Here is a 22,152-nt window from a genome sequence, read left to right as displayed (position 1 = left end):
CTAGTACCTACACCATCAATTCTGGGAGATACTACAAAACGTATAACATAATTTCAGTAAAAACAGCTTATCTAAATGTAGCATAGCCAAAAAAGTACTTGATATATGCTGATTGTTGCAGAATGTTGTCTGTAAGCTACTAAAATTGTTTCCTGACAGTTTTAGAGCTCTTCAGAACGTATCTTACACAACTAACCAAAAGGGAAGATCTTTCTCAACAAGGGTAGAATAAAATCCTTTCTTGAAAGTATCCCTCCCCATCCACGTTCTGAACCTAATTGTATATGATGAAGCATCTTCAGAACCTACTATATCAGACAGGGTAAGTATTGCATCAAGCTTGCTCTAGGTTGGGCCATTCTTCCATCTAGGTACAGAAGCAAAGAGAATACCCTGTATTCCACTGGAGGCCACCTAAGTCTCTAGGTGCAGCCCACTAAAAGTAAATAGCATTACTAAGAAAGAACCACATACCTGAAGGAATACAAAAATGGTTCCAACTAGCTTGGGTATCTGGGGGGAAAAAAAACACCTCATTTCCTTATTTGCAAACCGATAGCAGCAGGTAAGAGCTGGCAATGCAGTTTCTATCACTTTTTATACTTCAACTTCTCTACTCAGGATTCCCACTTGATGGATGGATTTATTGGCAATCTAATTTGTAATCAATATACAAGGGAAATCACTGAGGCTGGCCCTAAGTGGAATGAATCCCTATTTTACCCATGAAGCCTCTACACTCCTTCCTCCCCAACACTTAGAACCAGTACAATTACATACTCTAGCTGGCATTAATCCACAGTAAACACCTAAGAACCACCCAAATATATACAATGAATAAATGCACTTAAATTCAAGTAATCCTACTGATATCCAGTAAACAAAGTATGTACCAATCTTTGAAATATATGGACACCAAACTCACTTCAGCTGTGGTCCTAATTTCAGAGTAAAGAAACAATTGCCGTATCTTCTGATCAACCACTGCTGGCTTAGGAAAAAACACTATTTTAAAAGTAACATCCAATAAAGTGTCATTCTTAGTGATTTAAGAATAAAAGGGCTTATTAAAAGGACCTATCAATGATTTGCAGGACATTCTTACCCCTGTAAAAGCAACTCTTCTTATTTATCAAAGTTTCAAGAAACTGTTGTGGGGGAAATGATGCAGGCACCATAAATTTATAGTTCTCTGAACTCCCTAGCATTTCCTAGCTCCATTTATGCATGTAACTATAAATAATATACAGGCAATATAACCTAATCATCAAACAATGCAATCAATTATAAAAGAGGGCATAATGTATCATCAAATGTGAATACTCTACATTATTGAATTTTATTTTCATGGACAACTGAATCCCAACTAGAACTATACAAGAGCAATTACAACATAACAAAAGGACTGGAGGCAATACTCATGGCACAGTGCTGACTAGCCTGCCCTCAGCATTTCTCATGGCAAAGGAAGGGAGGGAAGGAAGGAGGGATTGTAGATAGATGGGTAGACAGATAAAAGCAATGTATCTTGGTGTAATGCCACAGAAAATGGAGAGGACTGAAAGCCAGAAGCTGAAAGCTAACACTAAGTTTAGAGAAAACTTAGAGGAGGCAACAATGCTCAATAGGAAATGGACTCATTACCTTGCTCATGTAACTGTAACTTCTCTGTACAGCATTTTTACAATAAAAAACATACAAAAAAAAACTTAAATGACAAGCAGAGTCTTCCTTCATACAAAATGAATACACATAAACAGGACAAACTGGTCAGGATTCTATGCTGACTGTACTTTGGGAAAATGCACCAGAAACAATGAAGGCAGCTTGGAACAATGAAGGGGGGAATACTAAAAGGAAGAGCCCAGAGAGCTGTGTATGACCAGCAGGGGTAGAGGTCCAGGTCATCATGGAGGAGACCTAGTCTGCCTTGCTACATCTTAAGGAAAAGTGAACTAGTTCAACTACTAAACCCCTTCCCCTATTTGAAACATTAAAGAGTCCTGACACCAAGCTAATTGAAAGGCTTAGTTTATACAATGGATGATTCTGTAAATTCCACAATATAAATGGCAATTAACTACATTATCTTCAATAGGTCATAAAAATAAACAGTCATTTGTTAGTTTTATGTTGCATCAAGAATACCCTAAGAAAACAAACTTCAAATGAAAGCATATTTAAAAATTAGGGAACATATGAACTACTGTCAGGGAGAAAAGTCTTAACTTTTATGATATGTACACAAAGGAAGTGGAAACAAAGTGAAAAAAACAATCTACAACGTTGTTGCAGCACAGAAGAGACTGGGAGTGTACTAACAATTCCATCCATCCCTGTGGCGTGGCAGACAGTGGTGGGGCACCTGGCACAGGAACCGCATGGTCTCTGTGGAGTCTCCCAACAGCAAGCAGATACTGCAGCATATCATCAAACAACTCACCATGACCGGACACATGTGAGTAAAATTAAAAAAAAAAAAAAAAAAAAAAAAAAACAGAAGGCTTACATAAGCCAATTTCAAGCCCAGGCTACCTTTTTAGATACAATGTTTAGAACACTAGCATAGCAGAAGCAATTTTTAAATAAATATGAATACACAACTTAAGAACAATAAATCTGCATCCAAACAAAAGTTGCATTAAAAAAGTATAAGAATGATGAATACTTACAGCTAGCCAATATATAAACGATTTATAACCAATCTTATTCTCCAGGGAAATAAATTAGATTAAGAGGTATCTTATTTATGATAAAGTTCTCACTACAGTTCATGCCTATTTAAAATCCTATCTTGAAAGATACTAAAACTGATTTTATTGTTCCTCACCACACCGAAGAGCTCAAAACAAAAGCAGTAAACAGTTTTCTTGGCATGCACACACAAAATAATCCACCATTTAGTCATCTCATCTCATTCACTTTAGGTTTCCAGTCTTAAAGGACTTCCAAAGTATTGGGGAACGTTTTCTCTGACATGTTTATGAACCACATATAGCAATTTTATAACTGTATCATTGTCTTAAACATTTTAATACTAGCAGTCTTGTAAGGATGAGGCAGATCTTAGTGTATAAAATGGTAAAGTCATCTGTAAGATTTCACATGCATAAAAGGATATGATTTTTAAATGGTTTGGTCCCCCCAAATAAACATGCAAGGATAACTTGACTGCTTTAGCCTTCTAGAACATAACAAAAGCTAAATTCTTTCTGATGGCCCCTTTGAAAAGTGATCTAATACTCCATAATCTTTAGTGGTGATAACTTATTCCTAAAAGAGGCACAAGCTCAAAGAGTCTTAAAGGAAACACTTGAAGTAATTATTCTATCTTCATAAAGTAGGTTATTTGTAAAAATAGCCATTAAATATCAACTTGTTAAGTATATTCAATGTATCTAGACCCTAAAAGTATAAACAAGAATACGGTTTAATTCTAAGGCTTCTAATTGACCATCAAAAAGGAAACCACCCGCTTTTATTACTTAACAGAACTTAAAAAAAATTGCTTAAACATATGAATTTAAGACTTTACTTTATTCAGCAAAATCATTTATTTACACAATGGGGAATGCTGGTTTGATTTTGTCAGTGAAGTAAACACAAGCTGAACAGAGACAATACTGACTGTCCACACGTATTCTGGTTACCAGAGCTGTCCAACTGTTTCCTTACCTGCATCAGGATCGTCAAGGGCGTCAGCATCACAAGGACACTGGCTTAACAATGCACTGCACAATTTACACCCTGGGATTTCCAATGCAATCACCAACTTTTCCTTTTTTTTTTTTTTTATAAATGTATAAAAAACAAAAAGTCAGCAAAACCAGCATTATTGATGGAATAAACAGAGTATAACTCTGAAGTCAGTGGCCAGTAAAAACCTTATCAGACCATTTTATAGTTAACAAAGTGATCTGCTCTTTTTCAGACCACCAATGCAGAACCCAAACAAGTGAAAAATATAGCACTGTTTACAAGACAGCAATGATCTGATAAGGATTTGACTCATCAAAGCTCAGGGTGAAGGAGGGGATAAAAGGGATTGCAGGGCATAGCCCCTATTAGAACAAGCTAACTTTTCAGATTTTCCAAATTAAAAAAAGAAAAAAAAGAAAAGAAAAAAAAAACACTTCAACATGAAGCTACAATACAAAGTTTTTCTGGTTTTCTTTGTAAAAAGTTCAGAGTCTGTCATTCAGTCCTGGGTTTTTAACGAGAAGGACAGTTTAGGCCTGGACTTCCCCTTGCCCAGGATAATTTTTTGTTCTTCTTTTTGTTGTCGTTGCCGTTCTTGTTCTAGTTTCATCCTTTCCTCATGAATCTTTCTTTGTTCTTCAACAATTCTTAATTGTTCTTCAGCCTGCAAGTTAAAATAAAAATTTGTAAATTTTTATGATTTCCTTACCTTCACTTATATGTAAGGTGACAACTGATAATCAATACTATACAAACAGCAGATTTCTGAAGTTTACTTAAACTTACCTAGTTTTCATCACCAGACAGTAAATAGTAGAGGAACAAAAAAGAACTGTACTTCTGTATTTTTTTTTTTTTTTGGCTTGACCTGGAGCTGGAACTCAAGAGCCTGGGTGCTGTGCCAGACAGAGCCTCCTTGTGTTCAAGGCTAGTGCTCTACCACTGGAAACACAGTGCCATTTCTGGCTTTTTCTATTTTGTTTTTTGTTTGTTTTTGTTGTTGTTTTTTGTCAGTCATGACAGGCTTGAATTCTAGGCCTGGGCGCTGTCCCTCGGCTCTTCAGCTCAAGGCTAGTGCTCTACCACTTGAGCCACAGCACCACTTCTGGTTTTCTGGAGGTTTATTGGAGAGAACAGTCTCAAAGATTTTCCTGCCTGGGCTGGCTTTGAACCCTGATCCTCAGATCTGAGCTTTCTAAGTAGCTAGGATTACAGGTGTGAACCATGGGCACCTGGCTCTGAGTCATTTTATTGGCCATTAAGTCTGAGGGACTTTCATGCCCTGGCTGCCTTAAAACACAATCCTCAAATGCCAGCTCTTTGAGTAGCTTAGCTAGGATTATAGGTGTGAGCCACCAGCACCCAGCTCAGCACTTCATTTTTTAATTTAATTTTTATAAAAAGGTCTTTTAAAATCCCTTCAGTCTCAAGTAACCAACTGCCTTCTTGTTTCCTCACTTTACCAAGATTCATTCAAGCCATTTTGTTGTATCATGCCTCCCCAAAGTCATCAACTAGATAGTTCTGGACATCCTGTCTAGAGATAGTGAGGAGCGGACAGGTACAGTGTAGAGCTCTCACAACTACTTTTCAATCCCAAAAGTGAGTGGTATAATTTATTACCGAGAAAGCAGGTTGTAACCTCAAAATGTTCAGTTATCTACCCTCAATCTACAACATTCACTTTTTTTTTTTTTTTGTCAGTGGTAGGGTTTAACTTTGGGCTTGGGCGCTGTCCTGGCGCTCTTCAGCTCAAGGCAAGCTTGAGCTACAGTGCCCCTTCCAGTTTTCTAGTGGTTTATGGGAGTTAAGAGTCTCACACACTTTCCTGCCTGGCTGGCTTTGAACTGTGATCCTCAGATCTCAGCCTCTTGAGTAGCTAGGATTACAGGCGTGAGCCACCGGCACCTGGCTAACATTCACTCTTCTGAGCTGTTTTCCTTCCTAGCCAAAGTAAAAGCTCATTTATTTATTTATATTTTTAATTAATATTTTTTAGGATTCTGCTATAGTCCAGGCTGACCAACACCACAATTTCCCTACATCAGCCAGCATGCTGGGATTATAAGCACATTACACCATGCCTGGCCCAAGTAAAATTTTAAGTCATTGCTTCAACTTCCATTATTCTACTGGAACTACTAAACCCATTTCAAATTACCATTATCTTCTTTAGATTTTCACTAATAACTAAAACAAAATGACTTATCTGAGCCAAGCCTGTTGGTACAGGCTTGTAATCCTGGCACTTGGGTAGAACCAAAAAAAGATGATTAATTTGAGGTCAGCTACAAAGAGTTCAAGATAAGCCTGAACTAAACACTGAGACCCTATCTTGAAAACAATATAAAATGTTCTTAAAACCCTTCTTGTTATCTCTACGTGATTTACTTTATAGGTTTAATAAATCATCCCCTGTATAGGATAAGAGTTTAAGTGTATATAACTGAGTAGAGATCTTTTTGTATATGTACCAAGGATAAAGCACATTAGAGCACTGAGGCTTGGAAAGTAAAGGGACTACACCTCAACCTATAGGCAAGTTCTATGCTGACCCTGTCATACTGACAGAAATGTGACACCACATGCTATCTTAATAAATAATATTTTGACCTATCAAAATTTCATGTATACATTTTTATCAAACTAATTTAGTGTCTGGAATTTCTTATAAACATACTTGTACACAAGAAAATCCATGTTTCTAAGACAGGGTGCTAGTGGCTCATACCTGCAATCCTAGGATCAATGTTTGAAGCCAGCTCAGGCAAACAAATCTCAGAGATTCTTATCTCTCATCAACCAGCAAAAAGCTGGAATTGGGGAATAGTTCAACAATTAAGAACACTAGCCTTGAGTGAAAAAGCCAGCCCTAGTACTGGCATGCACTCAAGCATGCACGTACTTCTCCATTCATTAATTGTAAAAAGATTACTAAATATAAAACAGAACACTGCACAGCTGTTAAAAAAAAAAAAAAGGATGCATCCAGGGGTGAGGAAAGGCTCTAAAGTATGTCAAGTGAAATCATACAGTAGTAAACAGCAAAGTAACAACTATCAAGTAGAATGTATTGTTTTTGCAGTCAGGGGAGAATAAAAACTATTACATGTTTAGATCTTCCTAAAGATGCATTCCAGGAATTTTTGAAAAACACAAATGTAAGTGAGTATGCCTTTTAGAGGTAGGGATGGGGAGTAGATTAGAAAAGGCAGAGGGACTTTAACTTCTTAAGAAAAATTGAACCAGGTCAGATGACAAAAGGTTAAATTTTGGCCAGCTGCCAGAGGCTTAAGTCGATAACCCTAGTTACTCAGGTGTCTGAGGTCTGAGAACCTCAGTTAAAAGCCAGCCCAAGCAGAAAAGTCCATTAGACTCACTTCCAGTGAACAATAACAACAACAAAGTCAGAAATGGAGCTGTAGCTTAAGTGATATAGTACCAACCTTGAGCAAAGAAGCTCAGGAACTATCCCCACGTGAGTTCATGCCCCAGAAACCACCTCACTTCATTCACATACACACAAACTTTAAAGCAAATCAAACTTAATAAACGGAAAATAGTAATTATGCTGCATTTAGATAGTAAATAAATTTCATTTTAAGTCACTAAGATTTAATTATGGTATGTACAGAGGATTGGTCTAAGTTTATTGGAACTGTACAGTAACAGGGTTAGACTGCAATGCCAAAAATATATGACAATCAGAAGTACTTAATAATGCAGCAATTTAAACAACTAAACTGAACAGGCAAATAACCTGGCTTGAACAACAGTGTTTGAATTTCATTCTATTATAGCTTTCTATTCATTTGGCAGATAAAACTCATCCAACACAAACCCAAAGTCCTTTTTCATTTTAATGACCCTCTAATGATGAAAAAATTGGTTTCCTGTCCATCCATCTAGAAGTCTGTTCTAATTCTATACCTCCTTGCTAAGTGCTAGCTTCTAACTGACTTCCTCTGTCCTCACTGACACTGCTTGCCAAAAAATATGCACACTGTTTTTCCCCTCCTGTTTCATGTTTATCAAGAAAACACTATTTACACAAGGGTTAGGGAACACTAAGCTCACCCACAGGATGATATGGTGACACTGTAGACGCCAAAGACTATACCTCCCTCACAAACACTAAACCATTAGGGCAAGTCCTTCGTCCTTGAGGCCTAGGATGGTTCATCCTCATATCTACGACTGTGGACAGAAAGAATACAGCAAAGCTCCCAGTTTCCTGTCCCACCTCCTTTCACCCACAGCTTACTGATGGCTCTACTCCTTTCATCCCAATTCATTTTATGTCCCCTCCAGTTATCTTTATAACTTCACATCATTTTCTAACTTCAGCCTTAGACAAGTTTATCTCCTGAGATCAATGTTCCCTAAAGTGAAGACAACTGCTTTAGAGGAAAACAACTGAGTTAGGTTTGAGATAGGGTAAGTGAAAATAACTCAGAACTCCAGACACTGCTGTATTAACTGTCATTTTCATGTCATATATTTCATATTGTAAAATCCCACACCAAAAACCTGTACTATCCGGATGTAGCTCTTTCAGTTTTCTATACCCTAATTGCTATCTTCCTTGGAGTCCATTTTTTGGGGGTCTTGGTCATTCATTCCTTTTTGCATACTGAAGTTTCCCTCACAGGCTTGTGAAACAGTGCTTCTGATTAATCTTCTCCTATTACAAGACATTCCCCTTACGACTGCCTCTTCCTCTATATACCTTTCGCCACTCACTAAGTGTATCAATTCTCTTCTTTCTGAGAATGTGTAATAATTGCCATCTTCTGATTCTTTTTTCCAATTTTTGGTCTCTAAGCCACTATGTCAATTGTATGTCTAAGCCATACAATGTCAATATACTCACCAATGTCTAAAAATTACTTGTTAATTTGTTGCCTCAACTAATTAGCAAAAAGCTGTAAATAAGGATTATTTTTTAATATACATGGAACAAGTCTTTCATACTTATATTACTTACCTAATGTTTCTCTACCACCTCAAGCTAAATTAAAATATTTGACATTTACATTTGGTGTAATCGGGGCTTCAAGTTTGCTAGGCAGGTACCCTACCACTTAAGCTACAAACAGTCCAATTACCAACTTTTTTCTTGTTTTTGTACTAGTACTGGAGATTGAACTCAAGGGCCTGGAGTTCTTGTTTTTGTACTCAAGGCCAGCACTCTTACCACTGAGATATTTCTCTCCTTCTAAGCTTTCTACTGCTTATTGCAGGCTGGATGGTGATCTCCTCAGATCTCAGCCTTAGTAGGTAACAGGCTTGAGCCACAAGCACCCAGCTTCAATTGCCACCTTTTAGACATTTTTCTCTCAACCACTTAGTATACAGTGTAACATAGCACAATGAACTTGGCCAGGATAAGAGGGAAAATACTTCAACAATCTGTAAATCTATAATTTATAAATTTGTATGCATTTTACAACCTCAAACAAATGTCCACTTAGTCAAAAACTATCCTTACACTAACCAGCATGTTGTTTATAACATGCCTGTCCATCTATTTTTAGATTAAGTGTTGACATACTGAGTGGGTTTTGTTCTTCCCTGTTTTACCACTGCTTTCACCAGTATCTCATTCTTCCTGAAGAACCCAGAAAGATTTCATTTGCACCAGAATCTATCACGTTTTTGACAAGTCCAACATCCCATTTTAAAAAAGTACAATTCACATGCATTTCAAAAACCTAGAATTCAGGGATATTCTAAGAGAAAACTAAGAGGCTTCAGAAAAATGTTAGGTGCTACTTTAAATAAAGGAAATTAAAGCTCTCCATTATATTCACAATAACTATTCAGGTTATCGGAAGATAGCTGTGTGTTACCATACAAACTCAAGAACCAGAAACCAACCTGCCAAAATCCCACTTGAAGCCTCACTTTGACTTTTTATCTATTTTATAAGGCTCAAGTTCAGTAACACTGCCTTACTTGTGGACTGTATTACATGTAGTTTTGGCCAAGCATGATAAAAAAGTAATTTAAAAATAATTTCCAATCCCTCACATATCAGTTGCTTTCTGTTCAGTGCTTCTCTGCCCTGCATCTGGTACATGTGTGCCTTCCAAAGAGCAAACAACACCCAGAGGAAAGCAAAGTTAGTATGCTTAACTGAGGCTATACAGTAAAAATTTTACATTTGTTCAAACCCAGCATGATGTTGGAGAAAGCTGGACAATGATATGGGAATAGATCAGGCATTTGCAGTACTTGAACTCTATACATCTCAAGTGTTCACTTTTCCTCCCCAATGACATACCTAGAGATACCAAACCAAGGAGTCTAGTGTATGTGTACCCACTGAGTTTTTTTATGAACTCACAGTATCTTTTTGAAGAACACAATCTAGAACCAATTTTCCTTCTTGTATTTTTAATGGGATCAACTGTTGATTAGAACTGAGACCTCTTCATGTGTATTTTTTTACTATCATTTAAAAATAAAAAGCAAAAATATAAACAAACATAAATTAAAAAAAATAAACTTTGCACTCCTTTCTCTACCAGACAACGTGTCTTAAGAAGAAATATCTTTCTGTCATTACATTCTACTTACTCAGACCAACTTTACAGATGTTTCTCTCAAACCAAGAGGCCTGTGTCTTTTAGTCCTTGGCCCTAAGTATCAGTAAACAGTCACACCACAGACATCCTTGGCAAAACTTACTTCCACCTCAGATTTATGCTCGTTTTGTACAAAAAAAAGTTTTCATTTATAATGCCTATTTTCTTCTGTTTTGAAGCATCTCTCCAGTCTGTTCTTATGCTGTCTTCTTTACTGCAATTTTAAAACTGTTCTACATCCTTTATATCACTTTACCATATAATTCCTTAAGTCTGTGTTCCTATTTAAGAGTACGACCATGGCATAGAATATGACACTCGCTACTCTGGTACACTTGTTCAAGTGAGTTAAAAAACTTAATCGGTTGGGTAACATAACTAAGCAAGTAGTACAGCATGTAATACTGTTTTAATTCCAACTTTTTTTGGGGGGGGAGGGGTCTAGTCGTGGGGGCTGAACTCTGGGCCTGGGCACTGTCCCTCAGCTCTTCAGCTCAAGGCTAGCACTCTACCACTTGAGCCATGGCGCCACTTCCAGCTTTTTTCTTTTTGCTTATGTGGTGCTGAGGGATCGAACCCAGGGCCTCATGCATGCAGGGCAAGTGCTCTACCACTGAGCCACCTTTCCAGCCCCTTAATTCCAACTTTTTACTGTTGCTGCTGATAAATTTGTAAGCACTGATGAAATGTGAGTGATCAGGCACTTTTTTTTTTAATCGGTCACGGGGCTTGAACTCTGAGCCTGGGCACTATCCCTCAGCTCTTCAGCTCAAAGTGAGTGCTCTACCACTTGATCGACCACGCCACTTCTGGTTTTCTGAGTAGTTTATTAGAGGTAAGTGTCTTGCAGACTTTACTCCAGGGCTGGCTTTAACTGTGATCCTCAGATATCAGCCTCCAGAGTAACTAGGATTACAGGCATGAGCCACCGGCGCCCCACTGCAAATACTGAAGTTCTCTCCAGATCAGAGGTGGTCTGGCTAACTCTTCCTACCAGTTTCCAACTGAAAACCCTTAATGGGCAGGTATCCCTAAGTATTTCTCACTAAGTAAGTAAATGATAAAGCACAAAACAGTCCACAAAATACCGAATTTGCAAATGCAAATTCTTATCATTCCACACTCACCAGTTTGGCTTGTGCTTCTGCAATTTTTCGGTTATTCTCTTCTAGTATTCGTTCCAGCTCCTCACGCTTTGCCCGTTCTTCCTCCTAAAGGGGAGGACATGTTAAGATGTTAGAAAAACAAAATGTTTATTTTATTGATAAATATTTACTAATCTTCCTCTGAACTTTTGATCTGACTTACAGGGTAGCTTTATAGCTACCTTCCATCTGACAAATGATAAACTGCGCAGTCACTAAAATTGGTTTCTAGCACTAAATTTAAATCATCCCTCCCAGTCCAACAGCAACCGACTAAACCCTCCCTAATGATAAGTTTCCTGGCCATTATTACTAATACTTTAATATCACACAAATCAACAAGGACAACTACAAAACTGGATAGTATTTACCAAATTAAAAAAATAATATATAAAATATAAATAAAGTGAATATTTGTCTCACCAATTATGTATACCTACGTATTCTTTACCTATACTCCTTTAATCAGCATTAAAAGTTGAATATTTACTGTCTTGTCCAGTGTCCTGCAGAGTGTGCTCCTCGGCTGCCATACGCGCCAGCTTCCTCTTTAAAATGATTTGTACTGTTAGCTTGGCATACCTGCATCAGCAGCTCAACCATTTATAAAGAAACAACATACAAGGAAGGCTGAGCTGAGGAATGCAGATGTTTATGGTAAGAAGGAACAAAAAATGTAATTCATCATTCCTAAGGCAAACAATTAATAAGAAAAATACATTTACTGTTAGTGAAAAATACAAATGGTAATCCATACTTCATGGAACTAAGGGCTTCTTCCATGGGGCAAATGGACTTAACATTCAGATGTTGACAATTTCTAAAGGCAGCTTGTATTGTCATCTACAGTCTGAACTGAAATTCAGGAATCCAGGGGATGCACAGTCAGGAAATAAAATTCTGTCATCTCTTTTTTTCTTGGAGAATTTAATGAAATTTTATAATGCAAAACTATATGAAGATTGCTTGATGGTTTGGGCAGTGTTCGGATCACAGCATACAGAGTCAAATGATTTTAATATTTGGAAAGACTGTCAAGAGGATTGTGTCCGTGTAAAAACCAAAAATGTTAATATGAAACAAAAAGTAAATGAAGAGAAAAAAATCTTACTATGATTAATAACTCGCTACAAGATAGCACAGTTACTCCAAAAATATCTTCATTATTAAAAGCACTGATATAAAATATATATATATATATTCAACTTTATAGTGTCTGTGAAATCAACTATAAATATAGGCATGTCTACCTAGTTAAAGTCAGGACAAGGGAAGATGCATTTTACAAGCGAAGTTTACTAGAAAGCAGAGATTTAGTACAATGTCAGCTTGTCCACAGGAATGTCAGGATGAGAAGTGACAATGAGCCATGTGCTGCTTTAAGTCAAACATTTTAGATAAAAGAAACAGAACTGCAGGACTTTCTATAGCCACACCAAGGGTAATCACATTCATTACGCAAACTATGTTGATGGGCACTTAGTGCGGTCAGTAATTTGCCTTGAGTGTTTCAGTAACTTTCACCAAGTGATAGGATCCTGGAGTAATCAGTGCAAACAAGCCATAAAGCTTCAGTAGCAAATTACTGTCTCACAGAAAGACATTTTCAACTTCTGCTCCAGCTGCTGATAAAACAAATCATGTGTTTAGCTTGACTCCAGACAAGGACAACCTGTTCCTTCATAACTCTCTAGAGAAAAAAAGGAGTTGTTAGTAGACACTAAAAAAGTGGATGAATAATCTGGACATTTTTTCCTAAAAAAAGATTCTTTGAAACACATTAGGAAAATGGAGGGTCTTATGATCAGATTGCTAGAATTAGTCCACTGTGTCGGAGGATTTAGGGAGGGGTGAGAGATAAAAGAAGAAAGAAGAGTGAGAAAACCTATTCATCAAAAGCAGGTGCTGTCACTCAATGTTTGGCCCTGTTCTTTTTCATCTGACTGCAGGCAAAAAGCCTCTCACAGTCTAGGTAAGAGTGACAAACAGTCATAGGTGGATTTGTTTGTACCTTTCCCCTTTACCACTCCCTGTCTCCCCCCACTCTCCCAAAAAAGAATGTAAGTCCTGCAGCCATGGCAAAAGTTTCAAACACTTCTCAAATATGTAGGCCAGTTCCATTGAAATCGATGAGTTTCCTTAAGTTTTATAAAAAGTAACTTTTATGTATCAGTCAGCACTACTGAATAGGCTAAAAAATTAACTTTCTTTGCAGCAATGTAAGTTTAGATGAGAAAGGAATTAGATAGTCTGTATTCCATCTCTTTCTGAACTGAGCAAGAGGCACACCCAACACTGAAAGTTTTGCCATGGACTGTCTCTACTGTCCCAACGACCGAGCGTTACCTCTCTGGCTCTCTGTGCTGCTAGTTCAGCTTGTCTCTGTCGCTCGAGCTCTTCGAGCAACTGCTTTTCCATGATGCGCTTGGCTTCCTCCACCCTTCGGAGGACTTCTCGCTCAATCTCATCTTTCCGTTTTTCCAATTCTTCCTCTACCCTTTTCGCCACCAATTCTTCTACTCTTCTAGCTGTTTCTTCCTCGATGAGTTTTTCTTCTATTTCCTGCTGCCGGCTAGTAAACAAAGTAGAAACAACTTAGACACTTAAAAAAAAAACCCTAAGGATAAAAACAAAACTAGGTGTAAACTTTATCAAACCACTGAAGCAGATTTTGTGAATTAATCTTATAATTCATTTTCGCATCACATTTAAGGAAACTACTTATCAATGTGTTAATACAGAAAATCAAATAAATATGAACACTTTTCAATCACATTCTAAATATAGAAAATCTGGTATACACTAAGAACCTAATTAGTTTTCACTCAGAAACTAAATATGAAACAAAAAATCTATTATGTCATAAATAATAAGGATAGTTTTAAAATCTATCAAATTTGCTGATCCACTCAGACTATGGGTTTAGTTACCGAAAAGTCAAAGAAAATGTATTATGTCTTGGCAATTCAAATAGGCTGAATTCATTTCCCCAATTGTAAGAACAGAATAAATACAAACGTGAAGACTTTAAGAGGGCTGATGTAATATAACTGTCACTGAAAATGACAAGTTAGTTTGAACTTTGTATCTTCTACTGGCCTTTTCTTTTTACTGACTTTTAATTAAAACCTCCTCTAGAGATAAGAAAATAGAACAGTGAAAATACATTATGAAAAAGTTCAATGAAGCATGTGACTATAGACTTAAATATCATTTATGTTATAAGCCCACTTTATCTGCTAAAAATAAATTTTTGTGCTGAAAATGCTGCTATTATCAAGGTATTTTCATGAAAATCTTGTAAGTTTTGTTATCAGTGATACCCACTAGTCACATGTGTCTATAGTCTGAATTGAAGATCAATATGACAACAGGTATCCCACTTCATTAGTTGTTGATGGTTACTTTGGTTAAGCTGAGATTATATTAAAATTAATTCCATTTTTTCTTTAAATCAGCTACAGGAAATTTTAAATTACAAAACATTGTTCATACATAGTATGCTGAGACAGTAATTTGTGCGGAATATATGAACTAGAGGCTCTTACACAGTACCCAACTCTAAAGACACCATTTATTAATACTTAAACATTGCCACAATCCAACGGATTAAATAGTACCTGTAGCTTTTATCTTTTGCCAACTCATCTGACATAAATATGTATGAGACAGTCAATTTCTATGTGACCTTTTACTCTTCAAGCCATTTCCACTCAATTCTATTCTTGGCATGAATTCCCCCACCCATGGGCTCTTACTTTTACCTCCTATTCAGTGATACTATACTAATACCAACGGACCAACATTGAAATTCATTTTGATTTCTACAGCTTTCTTCCATCAAAGAGTCAGTAGGTAAGTACTAGAGAAAGTTGATTTTTCTCTCAAGGTCCTAGACATTTGGAACAATTGTGAGGATTGTTTTAACATCTCCCTCCTGTAATTAAGTTATTTTTTTAAGGTGTTTGAAAGACTACTTTCCTTTCCCTGTTCAACCTCTAATCACTTACAGGATTTGGATTTCAGTAAGCTTTCTTTACCTCAGCAGTTTAGTGATAAAGTTTAATGAAGATATGAATTATAAGGAGCATCCATGGAAATTCAACAAATTTCTATGGGAATAAAGGACTGACAACTTTGGAATATGGATAGGTATTTGAGGAATAATAATCCACCTTTGCATATGCCAACTTTTCATATTAATTCAAAATATACACTACACGTCAGCTGATTCTTATGAAGTCAATATATGTAAAGAAGCTTAAAAAACAAATAGGACACTGTAACCCTCAATGATCAGCATTAGGTGGAAAAGTGTATTTTATTCCTAAGAATAATATAATTAAAATAATTCCAAATTAAATGTTCCACACAATGTAGACAAGAAAAAAAAATAGGGTAAGGTCCCATGTTTGCCAACAGTAGTAAAGTTCTCAATTTAAACAGGGAATCCGGAAAAAGCTGAAGCTATTCCTAAACCAATAGCACAATGGCCAATGACCACTGCCTTCAAAGATTTGATCCAAAAGCAGAAAATAAGCCAGGTCAATTCAGCCGATTACAGCCATAGCCAAAGCAAAATCAACATGGTGGTGAGCGGCCTGTCCTCTCTACTCCCAGGATCATCGCAAAGCAGAGGGGCAAGATGACAGTGTCCAGGCAAAGACAAGGAGGAAGTACCACGCTCAAAGGAAAGGGTATGAGAACCTGCCCGCAGTACTTGTTTACAGACTGTTCATTTCCATTTGTTCCTAGAGCAAACAGCACATTCCACCATGCTGAATTGGAGACAGGCAAAGAGGAAGCCCAAGGACCACTAATAATTTGATTTTTTGTTATTGGCACTAAGATGAATGTTACTTCAAACCTGAAGGAAAAAACACTTTAATTTCTTAAACCAGAAAAGGTTAGAGTATCACTGACCCATCTTTCTTGAACCAGAAACAGTTAGAGTATCACTGACCCATCTTTCCCTTTCTACACACTTAATTAAAAGGTTAATCTATCCCCTGCAACGTGTGCTAGGAAGTTGCCTTGTCTGTGCTTGCTCCAGCCCTCCTCACAAGCCTCTGGCTTGCAAGGTGTCCATGATACTGGTAGAGGTTGAAATAATAGTTCAAGTTTTTAATTGGGAATGATGTAAGACAAAGGTTCCCATTTTTCCAGTTTTAGGTATTTTTAAGTCACAATACACTTTAAAGACAAAACAGTGAGGGCACACAGCATTATGGGTAAACCCAATTAGACCCAACCTTCCATGAACTGCAAAATCATTATTGGCCAACATCTTTTAGTATTACCAAGTACCAAATACTGCATCAAGAGTTTGACACAGCTTTATTTAAATTAACATCTGTTCCTATGAGGTGGAAATCAATGGAAAGTCTAAAACGTTCAAATTAATGGACTCAAGTCTACACATTGTTGAGCTGTGGCTAAGAACCTTGACCGACTTCAAAGCTCTAATGATCATAAGCACTTTATTAGCCTAACGTGCAAAAGTGTGAGAAGCAAAGAAGCATTAAAGAACTCATAAAGGTCTCATCAACTTTGTTAGGTCGGAGTACTGTTGTCTCAAGGTACTAAGCTCAAAAATAGTTCCACAAACTCTTATTTGTTCAGAAAACGCTTTCCCTTGCCTCCAAATGCAATCAGAGATGGTGATACAAGCTTGCAATCCCGATTACTCAGCAGACAGACAGGAGGATCAAAAGAGGGAAAAACCACCTCCATAAGGTTAGAACCTATTTCACAACCAGACCTGGGATTCTTTAAACCCTTTGAACCAACTACTTCCCTCTCTTTGTCATTTCTCCATCTACTATATGGAATGGACTATTCCACTGACTACTGACTCAAGTGAAGCCTCTCTTCTAGGCCTTAGTCCCCTACAATCTTAGCATCAGAACATCCCAGTAGCAGTGCCATGAACTCCTTCTGTTCTTCTCCCTTGACCACTAGTCTTACATTTTAGCACTTCAACATTTGGGGGGGGAGGGGTCATTAACACTTTCCCTTACATCTCCATCTAATTTTTTGTGTGGTCAGTTCCACTTTTCTCTTACAACTGCTCCCACTCAATTTACTCCCTCAACTTAAGTTTCCACCCTATACAAACCTATTTAAATAAGAGGGGTGGGGCTGTCATGACATTTATCTGCTCAGAATCTTTCCTGTTTCTACCGTAAGCTCAAATCCTTCAAGTAGCATACAAGAATCCTCCCACAATTCCCAGTCTTTATTTCCCTCTCCAGTTACTCTCTACCTTTCTTACAGAACTCCACGCTGTGGTCCACATCACCTTTATTCAACTTTATAAACACTTCCTTTCTGGATCTTTACTGGGGGATGGGCACATTCTCTTGGTCCACACATATTCTTTTATAACTAGCCTGATTTTCTTATATCCTCATTCCTTAAGGCAACAAGTATTTACCCATCCAAGATGCTTCCTTTATACAGCCCTAACACTGGCACTGAATTTACTAAATTATTAAAAATTACCTGTGTTTTAGACAGATGAAGGTCTTAGAAGGGGCCAATCATCTTTTTATTAATAGGACTTAGCACAGTGCCTAGCACTTATTAAATGTTCGATAAATACTAGCTCAATAAAGAAACTAACCAACAGTAGTTTGTAAACCTACAACTCCTTCCCCCAACCCTCTATTCCAATGCCCAAGTATTTTCAGTATTCTCTTTGGATTATTTCCATCAGACCCCACAAAGCACAGTAAGGGAGTTGAGCCTGGCCTTTCCACTTCTCAAACACTAATGCAGTTTGTTTCTCTTAATCTCAAATGGCATACCTGTTCTAACTCCCTAGATCTCTTTTCTCTCTTCCGTTCACATGTAACTTGCTGAAAGCTTCTAATTATTCCTTTTGCTTTTCCTACAAGTCTTTAACTGTCTAGTGAAAGGCAACTATTCTTCATAAAACTCTGGGTTTCCCATGGCACAGGTTATCTCAGTGGTGTCTTAGAGCTCTATGCACATGTTCTACTGATAAGTTATTTGAGAACTGCAACTTTACAGGTAGGAGTGTTACTCAAGGTCCAAGGGCTGAAATCTACACATACACTCAAGTTTATGAAACAACTGCTTCACCTTTGTTTTCATAATCATATCACTCACAAATGCTGACACTGTCACCAACATTGGCAGTTCCCAATGTGGCAAAACTGAAAAGATCTGCATGTTTCAAAGGTACACAATGACAGCAAAGTAGCTGCAGCCAAGCAGTTATGACCCAGCCCCTGCCTCTTAATTACTTGACTTTTGGTCACAAGGTGTGTTGAAAAATCTATATTGTACAAAAGACAAAAAAAAAAACTCAACTGCAGGAAAATAGAAAACTCCTAAACAATTCCACACTCATAAATTCCTTTCAGGAAGACCATTCAATGCTGAGGCTTCATGGCCCTTTCTAAACTTCACTGAAGAATTCTGTACTACAATGACTGTTGAATGTGGAGATAGTGTGACTCTACTCTTTGATATGGCTTGTGGGAGCTAAAGATCCAAAACACCAGGATAAGACAAATTTTAAAGTTAAAAAAAAATCCTACATAGTGAAACAGTTCATTTAGCTGGGTTGTCCACATCTACTATGAGACCCCAAAGCACCTGTGAGGTGACTCAAATCATGTGATTTGCTCCAAAGAGAGTAACAAGGGAGTACCCTTACTGGGATTGACTTTTCCCTAATAAACACTCTGCCTAAGTGCAGGGGAAGGGGGAGGGGGGGAGGACCCAGGGGCTAATGACAGCAATCCTAGCTACCAAGGAGGCTGAGATCTGAGGACTGCAGCTTGAAGCCAGCTAAGCTCAAAAGTCCCCGAGCCTCTTATCTCTAATTAACTGGTGAGAATCAGGAAGTGGAGAGTGGCTCACGTGTGGTAGAGCACTGGCCTTAGGCCAAAAAAAGCTCAGGAGAGCGTGTAGGCCCCCAGTCCAAGCCCCAGTACCCATAAACACCCCAGAAAATCTGCATACAAGCAAAAGCAATTTCACATTTTCTAAATAACAAATCTATCTACAAAGGAAAATAACAGAATTTCACATTGCTCGGTGGTGGACTATAAGGCAAAGAAAAGAAAGGATATTCCCACAAGTGAACTCATGGAAAACAGCCAGTCCCACCGCACATCTAAGATCTGTGCGTGTAAAAACTGTACACGTCACAAGTCCACGTTGTAAAAACAAAAAGCAACCTGCATCTGCTTATGCACCGGCTCTAACAGGACCGCAGGGGCAGAAGGTACCGAAGTCGATGGGCCATTCTACGCGCAGGACGGCTGCGCTTCCGTCCCGGGTCCTTCGCACGCGGACCCGCGGGCGGCCGCTCGTCACCGCCATCCACGCCTGCGGGCCGGGCTGGCTCCGGGTCTCGCTCGCTCGCCAGCCAGCGCGGACGCCCGAGCCGCGCCGGGCTCCACCCCCACTTCCGGGACGCTCCGGCGCGCGCCAAAATCGCTTTCTCCTTCCCTCCCTTCTCCAAGTTCGCCTGACCCCCGGGACGACCCCGAAGGCCGGGGAGAGGCGGTGCCGCCGCCATTCAGGCCGGATCCAATCCCCTCCACCCCCACTCCCCCGATGCCGGCCCGAGGGTCCGTGCCCCAGGCCCCTCGTGCCGGTCCCGCCGGTCCCGCGTGACTCCGCCCTGCCCCGCATGTCCGGTCCTGCGTGCCAGCCCGTGATCCGGACCCCGCGTGGCGATCTCCCCGCCCCGATCCCGACCCCGCGTGGCTATCTCCCCGCCCCGATCCCCATCCCGCCGCGTGTCCGGCCCCACGCTCACATTTTCCGCTGCCGCTCGAACTCGGCCTTCTTCTCCTCCTCCTCGCGCTTCTGCTTCTCGTCCAGGCTGCTGCGCTTGCTCACCGTGCGCCCGAAGATGTCGATGCGGTCGGGCGGGGACGAGGCGCGCTCCCGCTCCCGCTCCCGCTCCCGCTCGCGCCGGGACGCGGCCGTGGTGGCCGAGCGCGAGCGCGAGCGCGACTCCCGCCGCCGGGTGCGCTTGCTCTCCCGGGACTTGGAGCGCTTCCGCACGCGCTCCTTGTCCCGCGACCGCGAGCGGGAGCGGCTGCGCTTCTTGTTGTGCTTGCTGCTCTTGGCGTGCTTGGAGCGGGACGAGCTCCGGCTCCGGGACCGGCCCATCCTCGGCGGCGCCCTCGCCAACCGCCGGCCTGGCCCGCGCGCCGCCTCCGCTCGCCGCCCCGCCGCGGCCACGGGCCCGCCGCCCGGTCGAAGCCGGAGGAGGAAGGAAGGCCGCCCGCCCGGACGCCCGCCGACTATCCGCCGCTCCCCGGGAGCCGCCGCCGCCGCCGCGAAACCGCCCTCGACGGGAAGGCCGCGACGCAAGGAATGTCTAAGATGGCAGCCGCGGCAGCACCGGCCGCCCTTCCCATAAGGCCCTGCGCGGAGCGTGCCGAGGCGTGGCCCCGCCCCTCGGCGGGCGTGGTCTCGGCGAGCGTGGCCCCGCCTCCCGACGCTGCTGCCGGAGATGGGCGGGCGGGCGCCGCCGAGCGCGCTCGGCTCCCTCCGCCAGTCCGGGAGGAAGCCTGCGGCCCGGGCCAGGCGGGGACAGTTGTTTCCTGGTGTAAAGTACCACCACCGCTGCATGCACTGAATCCATTGCATTTCACGGAGACCGAGCCGGGCCGGGGCGGGGCCCGAGGGGCCGGGTGTGTCCGGCTCTCTGAAATCAAACCCCGGGGAGGAGAGGGCCGCAGGTGGCGGCGGAGGGGGCGCGGGCCCGGGGTGGTCTGCGGGTCTGACCCTGGCGTCCTCGCGCGGGACGCCCGCTGCACCGCCAGGTTCCACTGGACGGACGTGTGCTGGTACCGTAGAGCTGAGCCTGCGTTCATTGCCATGGCCCTTGACCTGGTTGGTTATTTGTTGCCGGTCCCGGGGCTTGAACTCGGGGCCTGGGCGCTGTCCCCGAGCCTTTTCCGCTGAAGACTAGCGCTCTACCATGTGAGCCACAGCTCGGTTTCCAGGCTTGGGGAGGGGGGGCACGGTAATTGAAGTTGAGAGCCTCTCGGATTTTCCTGCAGGGGTTGGCTTTGAACCGTGATCCTCAGATCTCACCTTTCTGGGTATACAGTAGTATGTATGTATATATATAAAACTATATACTATACATATAGTATATAGTATATATACATGTGTGTATATGTATATGTGTATATATGTACACGTGTATATATACATATGTATGTGTGTATATGTATATATAATCATATACATATGTATATATGTATGGTTATAGACATGAATCTCTGGCCCTTGGCTGTTTTTGTGCCAGTTTGGGCTTGAACTCAGGGCCTGGGTGCTGTCCCTTAGCTTTTTCACTAGCTTTCTACTGGAGCCACAGCTCCACTGCTGGCTTTCTTCTGGTTGGTGATAAGAGGCTGGCTTCCAACTGCAATGCTAAGATCTCCGCCTTCGGAGTAGGATTACAAATGTGAGCCACCAGTGCGTCCACTGATGATGAATTTGTATAATCTTCCTGCGTTAATCACTACTGTCTTACAGGGGGGGACCTCGAGGTTAAATAGAGTTAAACAGCCTAATTTTTTTTTGGGGGGGGGGTGTCACTCAGCTAGTATGTGGCCAGAGCTGGTGTGTTCCTAGGAAGAGGATGCCCAGTCCTTGCCGAGAACCAACAATCCCCACCAAGCCCTGGCTAGGGAAAGACGTATTCCTGTGCAAAA

The 22,152-nt window shown here is 40.7% G+C and overlaps 1 protein-coding gene across 2 annotated transcripts; it reads right to left on the bottom strand.

The window, feature by feature from the left end:
- Nucleotides 1-3,518: 3,518 nt before the first annotated feature.
- Arglu1 (arginine and glutamate rich 1) lies at nucleotides 3,519-20,831 on the bottom strand. Of its 2 annotated transcripts, XM_070002637.1 has the most exons (4): nucleotides 20,235-20,831; nucleotides 13,781-14,006; nucleotides 11,417-11,500; nucleotides 3,519-4,363 (listed from the first exon to the last, which is right to left on the bottom strand). In XM_070002637.1, the coding sequence occupies exons 1-4, from the start codon at nucleotides 20,591-20,593 to the stop codon at nucleotides 4,199-4,201; spliced, it is 834 nt and encodes a 277-aa protein (XP_069858738.1). In that variant the 5' UTR covers nucleotides 20,594-20,831; the 3' UTR covers nucleotides 3,519-4,198. The 2 variants fall into 2 exon arrangements, with proteins under 2 accessions (XP_069858738.1, XP_069858739.1); XM_070002638.1 differs by lacking the exon at nucleotides 3,519-4,363 and having other exon boundaries at nucleotides 11,422-11,982.
- Nucleotides 20,832-22,152: the final 1,321 nt, after the last annotated feature.

Source organism: Dipodomys merriami, unplaced genomic scaffold (assembly GCF_024711535.1).
Source record: "Dipodomys merriami isolate MVZ:Mamm:240054 unplaced genomic scaffold, mDipMer1.0.p SCAF_6, whole genome shotgun sequence".
NCBI lineage: Eukaryota > Metazoa > Chordata > Mammalia > Rodentia > Heteromyidae > Dipodomys > Dipodomys merriami.
This window is presented reverse-complemented; position numbering and strand designations above follow the sequence as displayed.